Source organism: Lygodium microphyllum, chromosome 27 (assembly GCF_053477565.2).
Source record: "Lygodium microphyllum isolate KBCC chromosome 27, Lygodium_microphyllum_v1.1.10, whole genome shotgun sequence".
Classification (NCBI taxonomy): domain Eukaryota; kingdom Viridiplantae; phylum Streptophyta; class Polypodiopsida; order Schizaeales; family Lygodiaceae; genus Lygodium; species Lygodium microphyllum.
In genome coordinates, this window is record NC_141161.1 from 48796304 (window position 1) to 48821291 (window position 24988).

The 24988-nt window shown below is 39.1% G+C and overlaps 1 protein-coding gene across 3 annotated transcripts; it reads right to left on the reverse strand.

Moving 5' to 3' along the window:
* Positions 1 to 7087: 7087 nt before the first annotated feature.
* Positions 7088 to 9878, reverse strand: LOC148012294 (heterogeneous nuclear ribonucleoprotein 1-like). 3 transcript variants are annotated; one of them, XR_015689023.1, is made up of 3 exons: positions 9428 to 9878; positions 7984 to 9287; positions 7088 to 7411 (listed from the first exon to the last, which is right to left on the reverse strand). XR_015689023.1 is itself a non-coding variant. In XM_087668849.1 (2 exons), the coding sequence occupies exons 1-2, from the start codon at positions 9647 to 9649 to the stop codon at positions 8109 to 8111; spliced, it is 1401 nt and encodes a 466-aa protein (XP_087524975.1). In that variant the 5' UTR covers positions 9650 to 9878; the 3' UTR covers positions 7759 to 8108. The 3 variants fall into 3 exon arrangements, 1 of the variants encoding a protein (XP_087524975.1); XR_015689024.1 differs by having other exon boundaries at positions 7980 to 9287; XM_087668849.1 differs by lacking the exon at positions 7088 to 7411 and having other exon boundaries at positions 7759 to 9287.
* Positions 9879 to 24988: the final 15110 nt, after the last annotated feature.

Here is a 24988-nt window from a genome sequence, read left to right on the forward strand (position 1 = left end):
ATTCGCTCTAATGTTCCTATCACTTTATCTTCATCATATACCACTTTAGTGAGTCTCATTGCTTTGGAAATGGGCCCCATTGATGTGTAACTTGGTTGTCATTGGTTGAAGAGTATTGGCAGATTTACCATGGATTTGGAAAGGTTGCAAATGGAATTCCAATGGCATGGATAGCAAGTTATTCTTCAAGGGATTGAGAAGAAGAAGTTAGAGGTGACCAGTTCCAAGAAGATTAAAAGGGAAATCAATGCTAAAGCATGTATGTTCACCCTTCTCTTGTCTAAGATTGATGAGGATCAATCCTCTTCAAATCAACCCTCTTCTACACTTCCCAAGGACATGGATCCTTGCCTTTGCAAATTGTTGGAAGATTATGATGATCTATTTTAGCTTCCCTCTTCTCTTCCTCCCAAATGTGAAGTGGATCATCCCATTGACTTGCTTCCAAATACCAAGCCTATCAATAAGCCTCTGTATCGTCTCTCAAAGGTGGAGAGAGAAGCAGTTGAGTGCCAAGTAAAAGAATTACTTGAGATGGGTTTTATACAACCAAGTCAATCTCCATTTGCTTCTCCCGTTCTTTTGGTAAAGAAGAAGGATTGATCATTCCGTATGTGCATAGATTATCGTGAATTGAATAAGGCCACAATCAAGAATGGGTATCCAATACCAAGAATCAATGTTCTCTTGGATGAGTTGAAGGATGCCAAGGTCTTTTCAAAAATCGATTTGCGATCGAGATACCATCAAATATGTATGAAGGAGGGAGATGAATATAAAACAGCTTTTAGGGCTAAAAGGGGTCTATATCATTTTATGCTTATGCCATTTGGTCTTTAAAATGCTCCAGCCACATTTTACGCATTGATGAATAAAATACTTCAGCCACTCTTTTTTAAGACAGTTTTGGTTTTCTTTGATGACATATTGATATATAATAGGAGCAAAGAAGAGTATTTACAACATGTTAAAGAGGTGTTTGACATCTTAAGGAAGCACAAACTATTTTCCAAAGCATCTAGATGCACATTTATGACCAAATAACTAGAGTATTTGGGGCATATTGTTGGGGAAAATGGTATCAAGGTTGATCCGAAGAAGGTCCAATGTGTTAAGGATTGGGCCTACATCGACAAGTACCATATCATTGAGGGATTTTCTTGTCTTTTCTTCTTTCTACCGAAGGTTCATAAAGAATTATGCACATGTGGTTGCCCTGTTGACCGATAGGTTGAAGAAGGAAGCTTTCTTTTGGGATGAAATAGTCGACACAAGTTTCAATGAGCTTAAGCAACTCCTCATTTCAGCACCTATATTGGTTTACCCCGAATTCTCTAAGGTCTTTACCAACTATGCAGATGCTAGTGGAAGAGGATTGGGGGATGTTTTGGCCCAAGAACATGGTGTCATAGCCTATGAGAGCAGAAAGTTTGATGAAAAAGAAAGGAAAATGCATGTATATGAGCAAGAGATGTTGGCTATATTACATGAGGTGAAAAAATGAGATCATTATCTTTATGGGAGTCACTTTAAGGTGAAAAGTGATCATAGGGTGTTGAAGTACTTTCTTTCTCAGCCCAACTTGTCTCCTAAACAAAGAAGACGGTTGGCAACCCTTCAATCTTATAATTTTGAGATTGCATATATGCCTAAAAAATATAATATAGTGGCGGATGCGCTCTCTAGAATGTGGGCTTGTAATGTATCTACCATATCTACTATATACAAGGATTGGATAAATTACATACAAGAATAATATTTGATGGAGGAGCATGCTGCCACAATTATGCAAAAATTACAACAAGGGAAAAATGAAGACCACCCAAATTTCAAATGGCATAATGGTCTCTTATGGTATAAAGGGAAGGTCTACTTGATCCCTTAAAGTAATTACAAGCTAAAAGTCCTTCGAGAAATGCATTATTCACCCTTGGCTGGTCATCTTGGCCTCTTCAAGACCTTTGATAAAGTACATAAAAGTTTTTATTGGAAGAGATCATGGCAAGATGTGAAGGAGTATGTTTCCCATTGTTTAAAATGCTAACAAAATAAAGATTCTTCTTTATTACCAACCGGTCTCCTTTAGCCCTTGCCAATTCTACAAGGAAAGTGAACCAATATCTCTATGGATTTCATTACGGGCCTCCCTACCACAAGGCATGGTTGGAATAGTATCTTTGTTGTTGTAGACAGACTTACCAAATCAGCCCATTTTCTTCTTACAAGGACGCAATTTTCAGCCAAGCAAGTAGCCAATCAATTCATGGAAGGCATATTCAAGTTACACAAAATGCCTTTGAGGATTGTGTCGGATAGAGATACTAGATTCATGGGAAATTTTTGGAAGAGTTTGTTTACTTCCATGGGCACTACTCTCACTCCAAGTACCACTTACCACCCTCAAACCGATGGCCAAATCAAGAGGGTTAACCATTGGGTGGAAGCCTACTTGAGACATTTTTATCATGACACTCAATCCTCTTGGGATAATTGGTTGCATCTTGCTGAATTTTGTTACAACAATACATATCATATGAGTATTGTGATGGCTCCATTTGAGGTACTCTATGGATACAAGGTTCAAATTCCTTCAACCATGTTTCATGAAGAGGTTAATCCACAAGAAAAGGATGAGCTAGAGAGAATGGAGATGCTTATGAAGCAATGTAAAGAGAATATAAGGAAGGCACAAGATGTCATGAAATCCTATGCTGATGATAGGAGGAGGCACGTAGAATTTAATGTTCGAGATTGGGTCTTTTTGAAAGTTCCCGAGTCTCATTATGCTACCCTCAAAGGAGGGCACAATAAGCTGGCTCACAGATTTTATGGTCCATACTTAGTGCTGGAAAAGATTGGAGAGCTTGCATATAAGCTCCAATTACTTTCTACTGCCCACATACATAATATTTTTCATGTATCACAATTGAAGAAATATGTTGGGCCAGATATACAAGTTATTGAAGAGCTTCCACCACTTGATGAAGAATGACATATTGTTTATGATCCTGAGAAAATCATTGGGAAGTGTAAGAAGAGCTTCCACCACTTGATGAAGAATGATATATTGTTTATGATCCTGAGAAAATCATTGGGAAGTGTAAGAAGGTTCTTAGAAACTGAACACTGACTAAATTTCTAATTAAATGGAAGGGCCTACCTATGGAAAAGTCCACTTGGCAACCCTCTTCATACTTTGATGCTTTTCCTTGGCTATTACAGGAAGAATTATGACAGCCTGTATAGGAATACCTTGTTGTATAAAAATATTTTCATGAATTAATTTGCCTTAACGGCATCAAGAAGTGGTTTTGATGGTATGGACTGATGCTTTAGGTTGTGTACTTCATTTCTATACCTGAAACACTCAATTTGGACACTCCAGTCAAAAGTTCTGGCAATTTTACGATTTCAGCCTGATTTGGACAGCAAGCAATCATTTCACTATTTCAAGTTCATTATGAGATTTCTTCATGGAAAGTGCTTCCACATTCTTCTGGATCTTCATCGACATGATTTGCTTCATTCAAGACTCATCTATCGCCCCATTATCTTGAGTTTTGAGGGCAAATCCATCTTTGGAAAGGGATGGTTTGTAATGAAGCAAATTAGCCACATTAGTTCACTTACCTTTACCAAAATAAACCATGTAAATACCTTAGCCATGATGATACAAGGGTTTACTATAAAAAGCCAAGAAGTGCTTGTGTAGGTAGCTATTTTGATACTTACACGATTCTTCTTGAGATTTCTTATTCATCACCATCTTGGGGTGAGTACCAAGATTTGTTTCTTGTATCTTGATTTCAACTTCCATGGCTACGTTGTGATGTGGTATAATGGAAGATGTCTATGGCATGGCCATGATTGAAGCATTTCATGTTATTTCCTGTTATTTTTCTTAATTCAATTCATTAGTTTTCTGTTAATATTCATGGTAGAATAGACCTTTATAGAATGTGGGAACAAGGTTGATGAGGATCATATTGATGAGCCATGGATCCTCTATGACTTTTACTTTTTCCTACCACCATAATTATACAAATTAGCTTATAGCATGGTGATATTTCACAAGTTAGATCCATAAGCAATAGTATTGAATGACAATATAAGATAAATACAAGACATGAAGTGGATAAAGAACAAATGCAATTTTTTGTTGCTAGAGTAAAGGAGCCAACAAAGTAATATCTAAACAAAGCTACATCAAACTTCAACTAGGGTTGATAAATGTCCAAATAAATTTGTTGGAGCTTGGGCATACAAGGCCCTTGTCATTCCCCAACAAAGATCTAGGTGAGCAGCAAAGCAATGTTGAAAATTGTGGCATTGTCACAAACACTTGGATTCTATATCCCAATTCCAAAGTCCCTTTTGATTGCAAGATAGTCAAGTGTAGCATTGTCATTAACATTTGGGTTTTGCAAAGGCCTAACCACGTACTAGTATTACCTAATCTAAGAAATGATTTATTGAAGGGTTGATACATTCATGACTTGCCTCTCCTACCTCAAAGGTCCAACATGCACTTTGTGTTGGAGAGGTGTTGACTTTATGTTTGTTGGAGCTCGAGCATACAAGCCCATTGTCATTCCCCAACAAAGATTTTAGATAAGCAACAAAGCAATGTTAAAATTTTGTGGCATTTTCACAAATAGATTTACTATATGAAAGACATTTGATATGATTTTATCATTGCTAGAACCTATGCATTTACCATAGTGCTATGGTTGCAAAACCTCTAAGGAACAAGTCTTGGGTATATTGCCAAAATGTGGTAAGAAGTTGTGAATGGCTGTTGTACAACACGGATGGAATAAGGTTTAAGACAATACAATATGATACCACTATGTTAGCCATCTAGTACAATACAATATGATAAACAATGTTAGCCATCTAGTAATTATATTCAAAAAGGAATGGTCTCCGATTGATTTTGTTCCCCATGGCATGGAATGCAAATTGAAAAACAAGGGATATTTAGACTCTATATCCCAACTCCAAAGTCAGTGTAGCATTGTCATTAACATTTGGGCTTTGCAAAGGCCCAACTATGCATGAGTATCACCTAATCTGTGTTGTAGAGGCATTAACTTTCTCTCCTTTGAATGGAGATCTCACATTCCTCTTGTGGAGGTTATGATTAGAATGACCAACTACCCTTGGTTTTCCTAATTTATCAATTCAAGTAGTCTCCCTTAATTATAGTGTGGTGAGGTTTAGCATCCTTCCTTATCTTTCCATCATTTGCAACAAATTTATGTTGATGATGAATGAGTATTATTTCTTTGTTTGCAAGGTAGTTAAAAGTGTGGCATTGTCATTAACATTTGAGCTTAACAAAGGCCTACATTTCATTGTTGGTGGTAGTGTTTCACAACATTTACGTTTTTCCAGTTTCAACATTTGCAAATTAGACCATATGTATCATGAACGCGGATTCTCATCTGATTACAAGATAGCTAAGTGTCTCACTGTCATTAGTGTTTGAGCTTATTAAGGGCCCATGAATACAAGACTCTAGTACACTCATGACTACTTGCTCCTTGTCACATCACAATCATTACAATTTAGGAACACTCACGAGAAGGTGAAATGTGCGGACTACTTGCTCCTTGTCACAATCATTACAATTTAAGAACACACTACAAGGTGAGATGTGGCCATCATCATGGCTTTTGCTACTACAATTGCATGGGGAAAGCTTATAATGGACCTTTTGGATCCTTACATGGTCCACCACACCTTCAAATGATACGAGTGTATGCTATTAATTGGTGTGCACAATTCAACACCTCCAAACAACACATCTAAGGAGAAGCCAAAGGTCCACTGCGATCTTCCCACACACAAACTATGATGCTAGCCATTCGATATAGTAGGAATGGCATAATTTGTAGAGCCTATCCAAAACAATAATGATGGCAACCAAAAGCAAGTAAACTAAATGTACCTAACTCATGCATAATTAGATCTTGGCAAAGCTCAAATGTTAATGATGACACTACACCTAAGTACCTTGTTATCAAACAAGAATCTAAATTCACCACACATAAAAAGTCAAATTTGCAAATACTTAAAACTTCAAAAAAGATTAACAATGCAAAACCTCAAAAAAGGTAAACAATGCAAAGTCTCACCACACTAATCAAAGAAAAACCACTAAATCACCAAAGTGAAAAAACCAATAACTTTTTGCCATTCTAGGCACCACCTCCACAAAAGAAACATAAGACTACCATTCGTCAAAGAAGCCCGTTCAACATTCACACAAACCATGTCTAACCATGCCACAATTTCCATTACATGAGCTCCAATATGCAAGAAGGCTTTCACAAACCTCAAATGGTAAGCACATTGCCACATTTGCAATGTTAAATTTTACATGGTCAATATACACTAACACTCAAAATATTCTAAGCCTCTTCTCATGACATGATTTGAAATTTTTTGCTTGCCTTGCTTCCAAAGTTTCCCTTTAAGCATAACTAAATGGGTGCTTCCCTTGTTTCCTTTACATGTCTAAGAGGCATTGGCCAATAGATGATTCCTTACTCTTAATCTAGTTTGATCCTTCATTTGACGTAGTGAACACTAAGTTTGCATCACCTATATAGAGTCGACTTTAGGCAGATGAACTCTAAACTCATCACATCTGCTTTGATCTGTACTTCACATTCATACACATCATCCAATCATTTTTCTAAGAAATGCAAACACAGTTAGGATTGTAACACCAGCATCCCCTTTGAAATTGTGAGACTTGACTTCTTTAAGCCTTCTACACTATAGCCACATGACAAACCAAAAATGTGGGCACAACTTTCCACAAAACAAACTAAAAATGTGGCCAAGTGACAGTGCATACAAATAGAAATGATACAAGAAAAGAAAATTTTAGAAGCAGTACAATCTTTGCCCAGCACAGCACAGAACTTGCATGAAGCACAAATGGACAAAGCTTAAAATTGGTATTCTGATCAAACACTTCTTGACATGGCTTTTACAGACATTATAAACAAGTGACAAAGGTATGATGAAGTGTACAAATGCTACCACAAAAATATCATGCAAATTTTGATAGAAGACATGTAAATGGTAAAACAAATTGCTAACGAGGAAAAGAAGTACAACTGAAGGTTAACATACACTCCATATTCCACAGGAAAACAGTCTTCAGCTGACGCTGAAAGTCATCATACTTGGGAGGGGTATAGGCATATGATTCCTTTCACCACCATGCAGAGTAGCTTTTAGACTCGTAAATCTTCATTCCAACACCTCAAACACTGAATTGAAATGTCAGAACCTCAGAGTGAAGATGTGATGCCCCAGCCTCTGGAAAATTGCTAATCAGTTCGTTAACTCCTGAAAGCCGCTCCAAAAGCTTCACCTTGATACACAGCAGCTCCTGTAAAGTTGGCACATTCAAGCCAAGATGACATTAAATAGAGATAACCTGCTTTGCCTGATTCTACAGTTTCTGCAATGCTTGTCTCCTGCTGTCTACTTCTATGGTGTACAATACACCTTAAGAGGCATACCTGAGCTTTCTCTACTTCTATGTTATCAAAGCTCAAGCTCCAACCTTTTTGGACTCCCAGATGACGCCATCATAACCCTTCTGCTTGGCTGACTTCTTAATCTTAACTCATGAAACTTAATAAATGTGCCAATCAAACAGTTGTATTCCAGTGCTAAATTAAGTGCAGTTCTGAAAGAGCTAGAACAAAAAGCAAATGTTTTAAGCCTCACAACTAGTGTGGAATCAAAATAAGATTTACCGATACTCATTCAATAAACATATGTTCTCAGTAAACACGAGGAAGCTAATAGCCAGACCACTTCTGCTAACAACTCGTCTATTGACTACTTACCCTTACCCAACTATAGTACTTGAATCCAGAAAAACTCACTTCGGAGACATTCCTACTGACCTACTCCTATAGTCTATGAGGATCAGTGGAGTCCAGACTTACTGACCACATGCAGTTCGGCCAACATTCAATCAGTCCAAAAGGCACTGCCAGCCACAAGATCCAGTGCCACAAAGCTCCCTGGCTTAATATGATCAAATCCATCCACTGCAAAACACATGCATCCATTAATCAACCAGACCGCTCAGCTGATGTGGGGTAGGGCCTAAAGCGAGCATCCGACCCACGCTGTGTTTGTTTGCCAGCAACCCCGTAGCCATCATTTGCTGGGCCACCACTCATTCCATAACCACCAGCTGCACCCGAAGCAGCTACAGGAGAGCTCCGAGCATCAGGCCCTGATCTCTGATAACCAGACGCACCATAGGGATCGCTAGTTGGGCCAGACCCGTAAGTTCCACCACGTGCTCCATAACCTGATGTACTGGAGCCATACCCACCTTCTCCAGCACCATATCCGTAACCAGAGCCACCTCCAAAACCCATGGACCCTGTCATTGCCTGTCCTGCATTAGATCCCCAGCCACCACTTCCATAACCACCCATGCCACCACTACCTGCTCCATATCCAGCTGGATTGGCTCCAGATGAGTATCCAGTACCAGAACCCCCCCATGGACTCCTTGGAGCAGCTGCAGGTGCACTCCCATACCCTCCAGATGAGGGAGCTGTGCCATAACCACCTGCACTTGCATATCCTGTAGGGGCAGGAGCACCACCGTATCCACCACCGTATGATGCCATTCCCCCATATCCCGCACTGCCTGGATATCCAGCAGCTCCATACCCTCCATTCATGACAGGGGCATAACCACCACCAGCATTGTAAGGAGCAGCCCCATAGCCTGCAGGCCCATAGGAAGGAAAACCACCTCTGCCAGCCGGAGGACCAGGATATCTGTTGTCCATGCGTCCACCATATGCATTCCCAGGGCTAGTATTGTAACCCTGACCGTAGCTACCACCATAAGGTCCCCCTCTACCATGACCTCCAGCTGGTCCTCCACCAGATGATCTTCCTCCAGGCATAGACAGTTCTTTAGGCACAGCAGCCTTCACCTCCACGGTCTTTTCATTCAACTCATGAAATGGCTTTTGAAGAACCTTGTCAACTGAATCTTCAGACTCATAAGTGATGAAGCCAAAACCCCGGGGCCGTTGTGTGCTATGGTCATACATGACTACAGCATCTGTGATGTTTCCGAATTGTCCGAAGTACTTCTTGAAATCATCTTCGGTGACTGAGGCTGCTAAGCCACCGACAAAAATCTTCTTTGTCCGAGGGCCTGCGTTCATGGTCCTGCTAGGGTTTTGCTGTTCGTCTCTAGGAACGGCTTTCTTTGCTTCGACCTTCAAAAGGACAACGGACAGATGCCATAAAAACAGAATCTAGATGCAAAAACCCTAGGTCAACAGCAAAAACCCTAAGAAGCGACTTCAAGAACAAAAAAAAGAAGGAAGACCAGGCACATCGGTAACAGAGAGCTTACCACTCTGCCGCCGATGGTGTGCTTGTCCAGCAAAGCTCGGTCTGCATTGGCTGGATCTGCAAACACGACGAAGCCGAAGCCCCGGGCGCGGCCGGTGGCCTTCTCCTTCATGATGACAGAGTCCACGATTTCGCCGTATTGGCTGAAGTGCTCCTTGAGATGCTCTTCTGTGGTCTCCCAGGAGATGCCGCCGATGAAAAGCTTTCCCACGTCATTGTCCATCTGGAGCAGGGTAGCAGAGGACCTAGAGAAAGGCTTAGGGTTTCAAGCAGCAGAACAACAGATGGATCAGAGAGGAACAAGAAAAGTTTGGGGGGGCCGGGGCAGAGCGAGAGAGAGAGAGAGAGAGAGAGAGAGGAGGGGGAAGTGAGAGAGCGGGAAGCTCTTGCTCTCCCAAGCCAGCCTACTCCAACGGATAGGATCTGACCTCAATACATGCTTTAGGGACTTGTTGGGATCTGCCCTATGCTTTGGTTTCAATTTTTGAGAGCTTATGTTGTTGCCCTAAGCCTCACATGTTGTTGCCCTAATCATGCACATCTCTCACAAGAGTTAAGCATTGGTACATAAATGCCAATGGCCTAAAGGGCGAGATGCCATAGCTAAAAGAGTAGTACTTTGGCTAGGATTGACTAACACAACAGTTGATGATAACACAATGTTTTGATCTAAAAAAGTAAGAGATGGCAATATCTCGTAACTACCAAAACAAGGATCTTATTGATGTGGCAGTCATATTCATATTCTGCAAAGCAACCCAACTCCCCTTTTTGTGGCACAACCTGCATGTGGAGAGACTTGGAGAGCATCAAGACTTGATAAAATTTACCTTATCTTTCTCATTGTGCACTTATGTCCCGCAGGACTAACTACGAGATTACCCACAAGACCGAGACTTGCCCCTACTGGGCTAGGAGTCTATGCCACGGTTATTACTGGCATTACCATCATTTTTGCCTCTAACAATCAATGCATGAGAAGTGCGGGTTGCATCAATTTTCTTCTTGTTTGCCTCTTCTATCAATAGAGCACTCTCTACATTATTACATTTAAAACCATCGTCATGGGGATGAGCACTCGTAGCAATCAAAAGGTGTCCCATGACTTAGGTAGTGTAATAAGCAAGAACAAAGACTTGATATTATCTTCAAACTAAATGCCCTGCAATACAAGATGTCTGAAAATGGAATGAAACTCCTTCATGCAAAGGTCCACAAGCTTCTTTAGCCAATACAACTAAGATGCAAGACTTTGTTTGTCATAAAGATCAAAAATCTTTTTCCATAGTGCATAAGCACCACACTCAATGTCAAGGACATTAAAACACACCTACTTTCATAATGATAAGATAATACTGGACTTGCATAGCTCATCAAGTTCTGCCCAATCCTCTACATCAGAAAGCTCTGGCTTTATGCCCTCTAACTTCAATGGTTTAACTTGGCTCTTGTGCATTTGCAAATGATAGGAGTACTTGTTGTTATAAATTCAACAAAACAACTCCAAATTTGATCCAAAAGAGTGGGCAAAGGGGTGGGAACAAATGAAACTAGAGCTCTACACAAACTGCAATCAAAAGAGTACTGAAACCAATTACTTGCTCTCTAAAAGAATGTTGAAAACTATAATTACATCAATGTTAAAATAAAGACAACAATATATATCAATCCAACTATGGGTAGATAGCTAAGAAAGCAATCTTCCATTGCCAAGGATATATGGGTAGCAACCAAGATACAAAGAATGCAACTAACAATGATCAAGCATAGACCATTAGTGCCAAAAATTACCATGAACTCAAAGTGTCAATAAACCATACATCCCATACGCATATACGTCATGCATGTAGAAGATCTCAAGAGCAAGTGTAAAGATCCATCAAATACAAAACAGATTGAGTAGAGGAGTAATGAAGCTTAATACATAACCAATATGCATGCATACATTACGAACAAACTATTGGCATAAGAGGTAAGTGCCAGTGTCCAAAGCATACGAAATCAAATTAGTCCACAAGTAGAGTAATTGTATCCAATAGCAAACGAGAGAGCATATACATGGACCAAGAGTTCCACTATCTCAAAGAACTAAGCTCTACCAACTAAAAACAAGTGTCTCCCATTGGAAGTGAATCCAAATGCAAAGTGAGCAAGCAAAGCTCAAGACATATATATCAAAGCATCTGGGAGGCTTAAGCACATCACAAATACATCTGTGAGCATAAGTGTCCAACAAAGCTTCAATAGCCATAAGTAAGTAAGCATAGAAGCTCAAAGTAATTGATCAAAGCCCAAGTATATCAAATGTAGCTCAAATCCAACTACCAAAGCGTGTCATAACCATATCTGAGCTCATACATCAATGCTAGACATTAATGTAAACATGTACCATACCCAAAATACCATGTAGATGCAATAAGCATTCAAAGCATGAAGCTCATTGTTGTATGCTTGCTATCCAAATTGTTATTACAACAATAAATACTTCAATGACTGAGCTAGCTGTTGGGGGTAAAGGCACCTATGCCTACGTTGCCCATATAATCACTACACTAACAATTTTCGCACACCTATATATTGCAACAGCAGGTGGCGGGTGCCTGTTGTTGTCACTTCATTCTTTATTTTTTTAGTGACATTTGAATAAGGGAAGGCTAGTCACACATTGTGATTGTTGGAGTTCCCACATCTCGAGTCTCTCTCTCTCTCTCTCTCTTACTCTCTTCCTCCATTTGCCATATCTCACACCTTTGGTGCTTCTGCTTATTTGTGCTCTCACTCAGGCTTCTCTCTTCAACTGGTATTAGAGTTGAGATCAAGGAGCTTCACTTGTATCTTAGCTTGCCAGATTTGAAAGCTTCAACTCTTCACCAATGGCTACCATGGCTTCTTCCATTTGAGGTAACCATTTGAATTCAACTTACTCACGAGGTGTTTAGACTTGATTTAGGACATGCAAAGGCTTGGATTGACCACCACTCAAACTTCAGAGTGGCCAAAAAGAGCAAAAAATCCATCAACCTAGTTGGCGTGATTTGCACCCAATCTTCAAGCAGCTCTTTTAGCACACATGGTAGCTCACTCCTTGCTTGGATCCTCCATTACTCATTGGATATTGTTTCAAGTAGTACAACATGTTGTCATAAAACATGGATTGCTATCAAACCACTTTGAGAGCTTCATTTATACTCATTCACTCATGCTATGATGCTGGGATCATTGGAGGATGCTTGGATGATGTCTTGAGATGTTTTTTGAGTTGATCTTGAGCTTATTTGGACTGTATAGAGTTACCATTGCTTGTTATTGTAGAAAATTTATTGTAATACCTTTGGGATAGCCTATTTCTCAACGTTTGGAGTCTTGTTGATGCATCTATGCCTACATATTGATAGTGGATCATTGGGGGTTGTTAAGTTGATGTAGTGTGATACTTTTGGACAGATTTGAGCTCAAAATAGCTTAGTTTTCACTATCATTTGAGTGTTGTAATAATAGGACATCACACCATTTTATCAATGCACCCATATGCAAGCTCTTGGATGCTATATGGGAACTCTATTGGATGCATTGATGTTTGACATGGATGCTACATGTTTGATTATGTTTATTGAGAGCTCTTAACCTATGATTTGGGCTCGGTTTCATTGACATTGGCCATGATTTATGCTATTGGCTACTACTTTGGATGCTACAATAGCTTGAAGATTCTATTCGGTTTTATGCTCTCAACTTATGCTTTATGTATATTGGATGTTTGGATGTCATGCATATGATAGGTTTTATTCTAGTGGGAGTCACTTGAGCTACTTAACTATTTTGCATTTGAGAAATGCTTTGGGTCTATGTGGTTGATCTTACTTTAGTGAGAGTATGGGACTTGATTGAGTTGTGTTTATGCTCTTTGATTGTGCACCTATCTCTATCAGGTTGTTGTTAGTGATGTATTCATCTTGCTTTCTTTACACTTGCTCAATCAGTTGTATATCTGGTATTTCTCTTTCGTTATCTTTGAGACCTACTATATACATGATAGTTATGCATGTTGGATGTATCCCACTCTAATACATTGGGTCTCAGGACCAGTTGCATGCTAGTGGACTGCTAGTTATTTGTATATACCCTGCTTCTTGCAAGATATATCTAGCCATTGCAAATTGGAATCTATCAGTTGATTGGTCACACCTCACTTTGGCTTTACTACTATCATTATTTTCAACATGCTATAATTGTAGTTTTTTGCATCATTTATGAGGGCTCATGCTTTGACTTGATTGTCACTCTTTGGCAGTTAGTAGACAACCCTACTCTTTGTAGTTTTTCCTCTGCCAGACACTGTATTGGCAGTGATTTTGGATTGTTTTGTTGTCATTTATAGTAGTATATTTGTCTGCGATTGTGGTTTCATTTACTACATTATAGTTGGTGGGTCAAATGACGGTGCTATCTGCAACATTAGCAAGTTGAATGACACAAACTACAGCTATTAGAAGATATAAATCTGGTAGGTTTTTGTACAAAAATTGCAGTATAAGCCATTGAGACACGAAGGTGTAAAGCTTGAATGCTTTGATGTAGAGGATTGGGCTAAACTCAATGAGTTATGTAAATCTACAATCATTTTATCACTCTCTAAGCAGGTTTTCTATAATATTGTCTCTATACAGTAGGATCGTTGTCATGCCGCTACGTGGACTTAGAAAAAACCTGGAGTACATTATCATTCAACTTTCTCATGAATCTAGAGAGTCAATGTCATATTAGTCATTATAGTGTTAGTATCCTTAGTATGGATAGTTTCAAAATATGAGATTTTTGGGCAAGTTTAGCCTATTTTTGATTTTTTGGATATTATTTCTTATAAATATCCTAAAAAGGTGTAAAAAACTTCTAGAATAGAATGACATGCAAACAGCAAGTGGCTTTTTAGTCAATCTTGGGAGATATCCTACAAAAAGAGGGCTTTAGAAGTAGCACAACACGCGATCGTGGTTTTCAGGTAGCAAATAACACTTTAAATTGAGAAGAAAAAGAAAGAGTGATTTGGGAGAATTCTGATTAGGTGTCCTAAGGTTTTACCCCCCTTTCAGAGCCAATAGAACCATCACTTTATCGTCTAAGTAGTAGAAAGAAAACTAGTGTTCGGTGCATGTTTTTGCTCTATCAGGGAGCTCCAGGAGATCTAATGCTTGAAGATTACTTATGAGTAGTCCCAGACAAGGATTTTATTTATCATCTCATGTTCTATCAATACATAGTGCTTTGAATCATTGAGCTTTGTCTTTGTATTGTGTAAAGGCTTTGGAGGATTTAAATCCTTTGCCTATTCTTTTTTTAAATCTTCTATCTCCTATTCTCTACTTCCTTCTCTCTCTAATCCCCGACGGATACAACCTTTTGACTAAAACCCCTCCAACATTGGTGAACTAGACGTGAAAGATTATATCATAAGGAAAGACAGGATGGGAGAACCTTCAAGCACAATTTCTAATTATGTTTTATAGCACTTAGTGCATAATATGAACATGCTTATGTAGGTACAACAATAACAACAGGTGATGCAGGCTTTTACTCAAACAAAAACTGTTGTGATGAATGCTTTGCAGACAGTGGAGTGTGAGATAAATATGTTTAATGGCAAGAATATATCTACATATTTGCATACCTATGCTCAAAAGATGGAGTTCTTTGGGGTGGTTCAACTTGCATGGAGCCAGTATTTTGTATGGATCACTGTACATGAATTGAAAGCATGAGTTACTAAAGTGCACATGCAAGATGCTAACTGGGTAGCTTTCAAGAAGACACTCCAAAAGAATTTTATATTGAAGACACCTATTTGATTACCCACAAGACTTTCCAGAATTGGGTTCTAAAACCCAATAAGGGTCTTGTGGCTACAAAGTTATTAAGAGAAATTGAAAGTCGGTTTGAGCAATTAGATCTTACAAAACAACAAGCTCTTGTAAGTTAGAAAATTAAATTGTTTCTACAAGCAACAAATCCTGAACTGCAAGAGAAGCTTGATGATTTCTTAGAGGATCAAACTACAAAGGCATGGCTTAAAATAGAGTGGAGGCATGTTAAGAAAGTTGTTACTGCACTAGTGAAAAAGCATAAAAGAAGAGAAATATTGCAAGTATCTAGCTTGCCCATTGTTGCGAGCAAAATAGTCAATGTATCTAGTAAACCACCCACTTCTATGGCTAACCTTATGGTTGCACTTATTGTTCCCACTGTTAGGGAAGATGTATTAGATAAATTGGTTAACGGCGCAAGATCTTTATTTGAATGCCAAAAAATTGGATGAGAAAGGACAAGAGAAAAGGGGACGGGTAGCAGCCCCTTAAACCAAAGAATATGTATGTGGTGTGATAGGTTATAGCATGAAAGAAAGGATTGTGCTACTTGTTAGGAGGCCTTGGCATGATAGCTCATCTTTTGGAAAGATGGCAAGATCCATGCACAAGAAATGGGATTTCCTCTTGCTTTGAATTTTGGAAAGAGAGGTATGTAAAAGTTGTTGGAAGACTTGGCTATCCGAAATGCTTATGTAGCTATATGTGCTTCTATTTTTGGTCTACAGTTGGATAGAATGCCTCGCCAAGTGATGATTGGTCTGAAGGCTATAATCTGGACACATGCTTTCCATGTAGCTGCAAAGAGGAAAGCTACGAATAGTGAAATATCTCATGCGAAGCAAGTCATTTGTGGCATGACTAGTCAGGAATCATCGATAGATGCATATTCAATATACCATATTTAGCAAAAGTGTAAAACAAGGATGTACTTGCGGAAGAGAAACAAAAGAGAGATGAAGATAATGCAGGGACATCTAAGAGAGTGACAAGAAGAAGTGTGCAAATCAACCACCTCCCGAGCATGTTATGGAAAGGATTGGGCAGGAGCAGAAACAAGATAGCAAAGAAGAGGGAAAAATAAAGGGCAAACAACCACGATATAAGCTAGAGTTTGATCTTGAGACAACCACAGATACCTTGGAAGATCTTATAGTGGAAGATTCAACCATTGCATATGTAGATTTTCTTAATGCATTTAAAGAGGCTTACGAAGCTCATGTTTTACTTGATGCAGGGACTCAAAAGGAGATTGGTGACTTGCTAGATGTATATGATTTGTAGGACATGGTTATCATTTTTGAGACAATTCATGAGCTCAAGGATATGCCGTTAGAGGATGTTAAATATAATGCTCCATAGTTGGAAACTATTTTGAATGCTTTATCAAAGGCCTTGATAGGCAATTCAAAGATACTTCAAGATATGGACTGTTTCACTATTTTCGATGATAGTCAACATGTGTTGGATGCAAGTGAGGCTTAGTTTATATTTGATGTGGTACACAATTGTCATTATAAGCAATTTTCCATGCATTGGACTCTGAAAGAGCAGGCATGTTGCTATGTATTTGTTGATGGGTGCATTTTGAGCATGTATATGGAGGTTCCACAGCCTCTAGTGTATGGTGCGCACTCAAGGCCTTATGGCCCTAGAGAGGGTACTAGGTGTGGCTCAAGAATTGTACATATATTGAGTATTTTGATCAATGATCCATGAGGATGCCTACTTATGTGCATGATAAGTGACAAGTTGACACTATGGGTGTTTGACTCGGGTGGTGCATTAGTGGCACATACCAGAGGATGTGCAGATTTAGAGGGGTGGATGTCATGTTGCTAGAGAGTACATCATCATCCACCTTTCTTATGAATCTAGAGAGTCGATGTTATATTAGTCATTATAGTGTTAGTGTCCATAGTATGAATATTCTAAAATATGGGATTTTTGAACAAGTTTAGCCTATTTTTGATGTTTTAGATATTGTTTCTTGTAAAAAACCTAAAAAGGTGTATAAAAATTCTAGAATAGGGTGACATGCAAAAAGTAAGTGCCTTTTCATCAAATTTTGGAAGATCTCATGCCAAAAGAGGGGGTTCTGAATTCGCGCAATGCGTGATCACAGTTTTCAAGTAGCAAACAACACTTTGAATTGGGAAGAAGAAAAAAGAGCGATCCAAGAGAATTTTGATCAAGCGTATTGGCATTTTAACCCCCCTTTTAGAGCCAACGGAACCATCAAATTTGCCATTTGAGCAAAAAAGCAAAAGCTAGTGTTTAGTGCATGTTTTTGGTCTACTAGGGAGCTCCAGGAGATCTAATGCTTGGAGATTGCTTCCTAGGAGTCCCATAAGGATTTTGTTTATCATCTCAAGTTCTATCAATACATATTGCTTTGAATCATTGAGCTTTGTCTTTATATTGTGTAAAGGCTTTGGCAGATTTGAATCCCTTGTCTATTCTTTTTTTTAATCTTCTATCTCGTATTCTCGACTTCCTTCTCTCTTTGATTCCTGATGGATACGACCTTTCGACTAAAACCCCTCTGACATCGCCTAGGAGTTATGGGACAAGTTTTGTAATGTCTATGACAAGCAAAACCTTGCCTCTCAGATGTATTGGCTAAAGCAACTCATGGACTTTTGTATGAAGGATGGAATTTCCATGTTTGCCCACTTAAAGAAGTTTCATTCTATTTTTAGCTACTTCTCTTTGTAGGGGATTGAATTTAAGGATAATCTTCCCCCCTTGTTCTTGTTGCTACATTGTCGAATCATGGGACACCTTTCGTAATGCTATGTGTGCAAATATGCCTGTTGATGGATTGAAATTATGAGGTGTAGAGGATGCACTCTTGAATGAAGGTGTTAACATAAAGAATGTTGATGCTTCCCATAGGTCTTATGCTTTGATAGTTAGAGGTAATAATGGTCAGAGCGGTAGTGACCACCATGGGAGAGACTCTCAAAAGTCTCATTCTCAGTCATGTAGAGAGTCTCGCAATAAGTCGCATGGCCATAAGTCCACCGCATTGACTTGCCATTATTATGGGAAGTAGGGTCATATTTGGCCATAGCACCATAAAATGTGTGATGACAAGCATAAAGAAAAGAAATAGGGCAAAGTGCAAAGTGCATGGAAAGAATGATAACCATAACATTATCCCTAACAAGTCCAACATCAAGATTGAAGAGATTAATGTTATGTAGATTAATTTTGATGATGATTACATACTTATAGATTCTTCTCTTGATGTATGTAGTTGACTAATGCCTCGTCCACCTATGCTTAGTACGCTGGTTGATTGATTTAGGGGCTTCATTTCATGTTACCCCTCATCAAGAGCGGTTCCACTTGTATTGCAACATGATGTGACCTATCAAATTGGGTAATGACTTAGCATTGTATATTATTGGTATTGGAGATATCTAGCTACACTTTGCTTCAAGTAGTATGTGTACATCTAAAACTAAGGATATTATGTCAAATGGAAAGGTCCAAGACCGGAATAGGATGATTGCAAGCTGTATCAATCCGGCTTTGATTAAAAGCCTACTTTCTACTAGATAGTTGGATGATATAGGCTATGTTGTATTCTTTGGGAATCCCTCATGGAAGATCGCTTATTGGAATCTTATCCTAGCATGAGGTACCAAGTCTCACACATTTTATTCCTTACTTGTATGTGGGTCTATCGACCATGTTTTGGCAATGGATGTAGTACCACATGTATCATTATGGCACCATCGCCTTGGGCATATGTCATTAAAGGAAATGAAAATGCTTACCCATTTGCAATATCTTCAACCCTTTGACTATCAATGTTTTGATTCTTGTGATCATCATCTTTATGGCAAGTAGATACATAGTTCGAATAAGAAGTTTGGCATTACGCGTATGGGTGAGCCTATGGCTCTTGCCCATTATGATATTTGTGGACCTATGCCCTGCAAGTTGTTAGGTGGCGCAAAGTACTGGGAAAGTACTTCATTACTTTCATTAATGATTACTTACATACGGTCTAGGTATATCCCATAAAACAAAAATCAAAAGTCTTGGCTACATTTTAGCATCGGCTTGCTTTTGTTGAGAACTAGTCTATGCATAGACTGAAATGCCTATGAGTTGACAATGGGGGTGAGTATGTATTTAAAGCCTTTGAGTAGTTTTGTGATGAGAGGGGTATTAAGCATCAACTAACCACCCATAGTATGCTTAGCCAAGCAGGCTTACCATAGTACTTTTAGAATGAGGTAGTTACTAGTACCATACATTTGATGAATCAACTCCCATGCACTGCTCTTGATATTAGGTTACTAAGGAGATATAGTCCGAAAAACCTCCATCTTATGCCTATTTGTGTGTCTTTGGTTGCAAGGCTTTCTACCACATTTCCAAGGACAAGCACAATAAGCTAGATCCCAAGTTTGTGAAATGTATCTTTCTTGGTTATGGGGATGTAGGTGAGATGGGCTATCACCTATGGGATCCACAGACTCAAAAGGTCATTTGTAGCCATGATGTTGTTTTCCATGAAGAGAAAATACATAAGTAGCCTAAGTAGTTCATTGAGGTATGTAGGGTGATATTTCACGAGGAGCCTCCTATTATTATACAACTAGCTTGACAACCTGCAGCAATTGATGCTTCAGTATTCCAAGACCATTATGTTAGGCATGATGTATAGGCCCCACGTCCTATTTTGAGGTGGTCTACTAGAGATAGACATCAACCTGATTGGCTTGTGCTTTCCATGGGTTATGTTATGGTAACAGATGTTGATGAACCTCTTATCTATAATGAGGCCATATGCAGAGCTGATAATCACTCCCGGAAGAGGGCTATATAGTTAGAATATGGCTCATTGTAGAAAAATCATATGTGGAATTTGGTTCCTTTGCCATGCATGTGGATGCACAAATTGAAGAGTATCCCTCGATGCCCCAAGCCTTGTTTACAAGGCTAGATTGGTTGCTAAGGGTTTTAAGCAGGAGCATGGTGTTGACTTTGATGAAGTCTTCTCTTCATAGTCAAGATGACTACCCTATGCTTGGTCTTGGCTTTGGTTGTGCAGCCAGATTTGGACCTCTGGCAGATGGATATCAAGATGGCTTTCTTACAGTGGAGGCTTGCATGATGAGATTTATATGCAATAGCCTAAGGACTTTGAGAAAAGAGGCAAGGAACACCTAGTGTGCAAGTTGATAAAGAGCCTTTATGGCCTTAAATAGGTACCTAGGGAATGGTACTATAAGTTTGATGCTTTCATACATTCACAAGGATATACCGACAGTGATATGGATCCATGTTTATACGCAAAGAAGACCCATGATGGTAGCCTTATGATTTTGATACTCTATGTGGATGATATGTTGATTGTTAGGAGAGCTCATGATAAGCTTGAGGCCTTGAAAAGTCAATTCAAGAAGAGTTTTGAGATGAAGGACATGGGACAAGTCTCACATATTCTTGGGATGCACATCGCGCACAATCACTCTAAAGGGCTCCTTTACTTGGCATACAATGATTATATCCAGAAGGTCCTTGAGTGGTTTCATACGCAAGATGTTAAGTCTATTGGCTATCCTTTACCTTCTCATGTGAAGGTCAATCAAGTCGATTATCTATAGTTTGATGAGCAAAAGGCTGAGATAGCCAAGATTTCTTATACATCCATAGTGGGTAGTTTGATGTATGCTATGATAATCACTCATCCTAACATGGCACCTAACATAACATTTACAGTTGGAGTTATGACATGTTATATGGCTACACCTGGCAGGTGTGGCATTGGGATGTAGTGAAGGGTATCATAAGGTACCTTAAAGACATTGCAGATATGTGCATATGTTATGGTGGCCAAGATAAAGGAGTCGTGGGGTACACTGACTTTGATTATGCAAGACATGCAAATAGTAGAAAAATCAACCTCTAGCCATGTCTTCACAATTACTAGAGATGCTATTTCTTGGATGTCCAGGGTGTAGAAATGCATTGTCCTATCCACTATAGAGGTAGAGTATAGTGCAACCACCATTGAGGATTACAAAGAGGCTCTTTGGTTATGCCATCTAGTTACAAACCTTGATATTACTAATATAGTCTCTACATTGCATTCAGATTCTATGAGTGCTATTTAATTGGCCAAGAATCCGGCCTTCTATGTGAAGACAAAGCACATTGAGGTGTGTCACCACTTTATTAGAGAGGTCATTGAGAACAAGTCCATTGAGCTTTTTAAGATCTCAATTGGCCAAATCTTGTAGATTTGTTCATTAAAAGTCTCTTAACAGAGCATTTTGCCTTAGTTAGAAAGTTGATGGGCATTGAATGAGATGATGCCTTTCCTCACCCTCCTTACCCATTAGAATCTCTCATCACTAACCTATTGTACTTTATGTATATTTGTAATTTTTCACTTTTTTCTTGTTCTCTCCTTACTAGGAGCACATTCGCCTTTAAGTGGGAGGTTATTGGGGGTAAAGGCACATTTGCCTATGTCGTATGTGTATTTACTACACTAACAGTATAGTGGCATTTGAATAAGGGAAGGCTAGTCACACATTGTAATTGTTGGAATTCTAACATCTCGACTCTCTCTCTCTCTCTCTCTCTCTCTCTCTCTCTCTCTCTCTCTCTCTCTCTCTCTCTCTCTCTCTCTCTCTCTTTTGCTCCACCTGCCAAAGCTCACACCTCGAATGCTTCCACTTGATTGTGCTCTCACTTAGGCTTCTCCCTTTACTAACCAATCTCTAATTAGTCCAAAATCCTTTTTGGAGCATCAATGCATCATCTAGGAATTACAAACATTTCCCGTAAGCATCAATAGAGCATAAACCAATCAAATGCTTATTGTCCAAACTAAATTTGTTCTATTTTGTGTAAAATAGAGAATTAAAAATTTCATGGAATCAACTTTGCAAGTGCTTAAATTTATAGCTCTCATCGGGCTCTTTATTTCTAGCTATAGAAGTCCTAAATCCAATATAGTATGCAAAAGTTATAGCCAAAATACAAAAGTGATGTCAAGCTGCCACCATAGATACAAAATTCTACAACATGCTCTATATCCACTCAAAAGTGGATAGAATATCTGCTTCTTAGCTCAATATCTATTTGATTCCTAATTCGATTCCGTGTGTTAGACTTACGCCACTCAAATCTGACCACAACACGGATGTGCATGACTTACCACAATACCTAGGCTCCTCAACCCATGAGTAGCCTACCCTAAAGGTTCTAGATCTTGGCTATAGCTTAGTATTCTACACCATAGATTGTTAAAGCATACATATGGAAAGAAATAAAAAAGGTTGAAGACAAGCACACAATTGAGGCCCTTAACCTAGATGCCATGATCCAAACTGAGTAACTTGGAAGTAGCAAGATGCCATGACTCAAACCCAATAACCCAAAAGAAGCAAAGTGTATGATCCATTGATAGAGGAGAGAAAAACCATCCTAGGCAAACTCAACAAGGCTCAGCCCTAAGAAGTTCTTTGATAAGCCAGGAGCAAGCTAGAACAAGTCGACACGGGAGAAGGGAAGACTCAATGCATACCTCAAGAGAAAGAAACAATGGTTGCCATGAAACCTTGAGTTGAAGCTTCTTCATAGGCTGAAGCAAATTATCAGTGAAGGTCCTCAAGTCCTAGTTCTAATACTGATTGAAAGGTAGAGCCCAAGTGGAAGCACACCAACAAAATCAAGAGTAAGGTAAGAGCTATGGCGGATGGAACAAGAAAGAGAGAGAGAGAGACCATATGTGGAAACTCCAATGGTGACAATGTGTGATTGGTCTTTTCTTATTTAGTAATCATTGAAAGAATAAAAAATAAAGTAACAATGATGGGCACCCACCACCTATAGTGTACATGTGTGTGGGTACAATATACAGTGAGTAAATGTGGGCAACTAGGCATAAGTGCCTTTATGTAATTAGTGAGAAGCAATAAGATTGGTCACTACAATAATGATGGACAATGCCAACATAGAAAGATACATGAAGTCCTTGGCATAAGTCCAACTATGGAAATGCAAAAGAAAGAGAGCACTACAAGAAGGACCCAAGTCATTGAGGCAATGCAATGGCATAGTAGAGAAAGTGGTACCCATGCTCTTAGTTGTTGAGGACTTAGAGAAGGAGGCTTATATGGGTGTGGAGAGCTACTCCCTCCTTCAAGCTCCATAGAATACTTTTCAATGTGTTAATGAGTAAGCTTCCTGCAAAATAAAGGTTCAAGAAGACTATGGGGGTGTCTCCCATGTGTGTTTTTTGCATGAGAGAAGAGGAGAAATTATCACAATTGTTATGGAGATGCAAAGAAGTGAAACTAGTCTGGAGACAAGTTCAAGAGTGGATTAAAAAAGTAGGGTTTGGTGATAGAATAGATATCAAATTGGTCATGTTTAGGGAGAGGGGGAAGCTTGATGAAGAAACAATAAAGGCTTGGAATGTGATAATAGCAAATTGTTATTGTTTGGATTTGAAAGCATTAGAACGATTGGCTTTTTGTTGCTAGCACCTACACCCAAGACTCAAGGTTGAAGCTAATGGAGGAGAGATTCACAATTTTGAAGGGACTAAAATCTAAATGTTGAATCCTGAGCATACTTATGGGCCCAAAAAGCACATTTAATGCGATGTAGATTTTTTTCTTTTCATAATATTATCTATGCACTATAAAATATAGTATTTTTATGTAAAAGGTTTTGGTTAAATTCCCAAGTATAGGCTTGCCTCACTTATATGTGGTCCTTTGCGCCTTGCTAGAAGTCGACATTACCAAAAAGTGCTTAGACATATATGGAATGCTTATTGAAAGGTTCCTCTATATACTTTTGTGGAAGAGACTTGAAGAACAAGTGTGTGTGAGAAGCGAGCTTTTGGGCAAGCTTTTTTTGGTGACCTCGAGTTTTATTCCACATAGTCCACTTGATCTTCTTTTTCTTTTGGGCATATATTAAGCACCAATGCTGCTCCTCCATTGCCACCACCACCACCACCACCACTAGCATTGCCACCATCACCATGACATCTTACTCTCCCCTAACTCCTTAGAACCACAACCAATTCTCCTCTCTCTCTCCTTATATGTTGGGGACAAACCATCAACATCTTGCTCCCCTCAATAACATTACCACCACTAGCACCGCCACTACACCACCACATCTTACTCTCCTCCTCATTAGAACCACGATCGATTCTCCTCTCTCTCTCTCTCTTTCTCTCTCTCTCTTATATATTGGAGACCAACCACCAATATCTTACTCCCCTCAATAGCATCTCTCTCTCTCTCTCTCATATCTTGGAGACCCACAACATGCATCTCCCTCTCCTCCTCCCCCTCAATAACACCCCCTCTCTCTATCTCCCTCTATCTCTCTTTTTTCCCCTCAACTCTGCCATTTATCATCTCTCTCTCTCTCTCTCTCTCTAACGATGCATTAGTAGTTCTCTATCCTTAAATTATTTACATCATTGGAATAAGCTTATATGCTTATCTTTGATAATATTATTACAATATTAATGGTTCAATTATGCATACATATGAGATATCACACTACATATACATTCACATCTCTCCTCTCTCTCTTCTTTGCACATATTTTATAATTACATCTTGATGTGTTAGTATTTTAATTATATACACACAAGCAAACTATAGACACATCCACTTATACTTGCACATTGTTCTCTCTTC

What these genes read in the sequence shown, in the direction of transcription:
- LOC148012294 (XM_087668849.1), bottom strand. Translation starts at nt 9,649, where the DNA reads ATGGACAATGACGTGGGAAAGCTTTTCATCGGCGGCATCTCCTGGGAG. An exon ending in ACACCATCGGCGGCAGAGTG is followed by an intron (nt 9,288 to 9,427) that starts GTAAGCTCTCTG and finishes GTCCTTTTGAAG; the next exon opens with GTCGAAGCAAAGAAAGCCGT.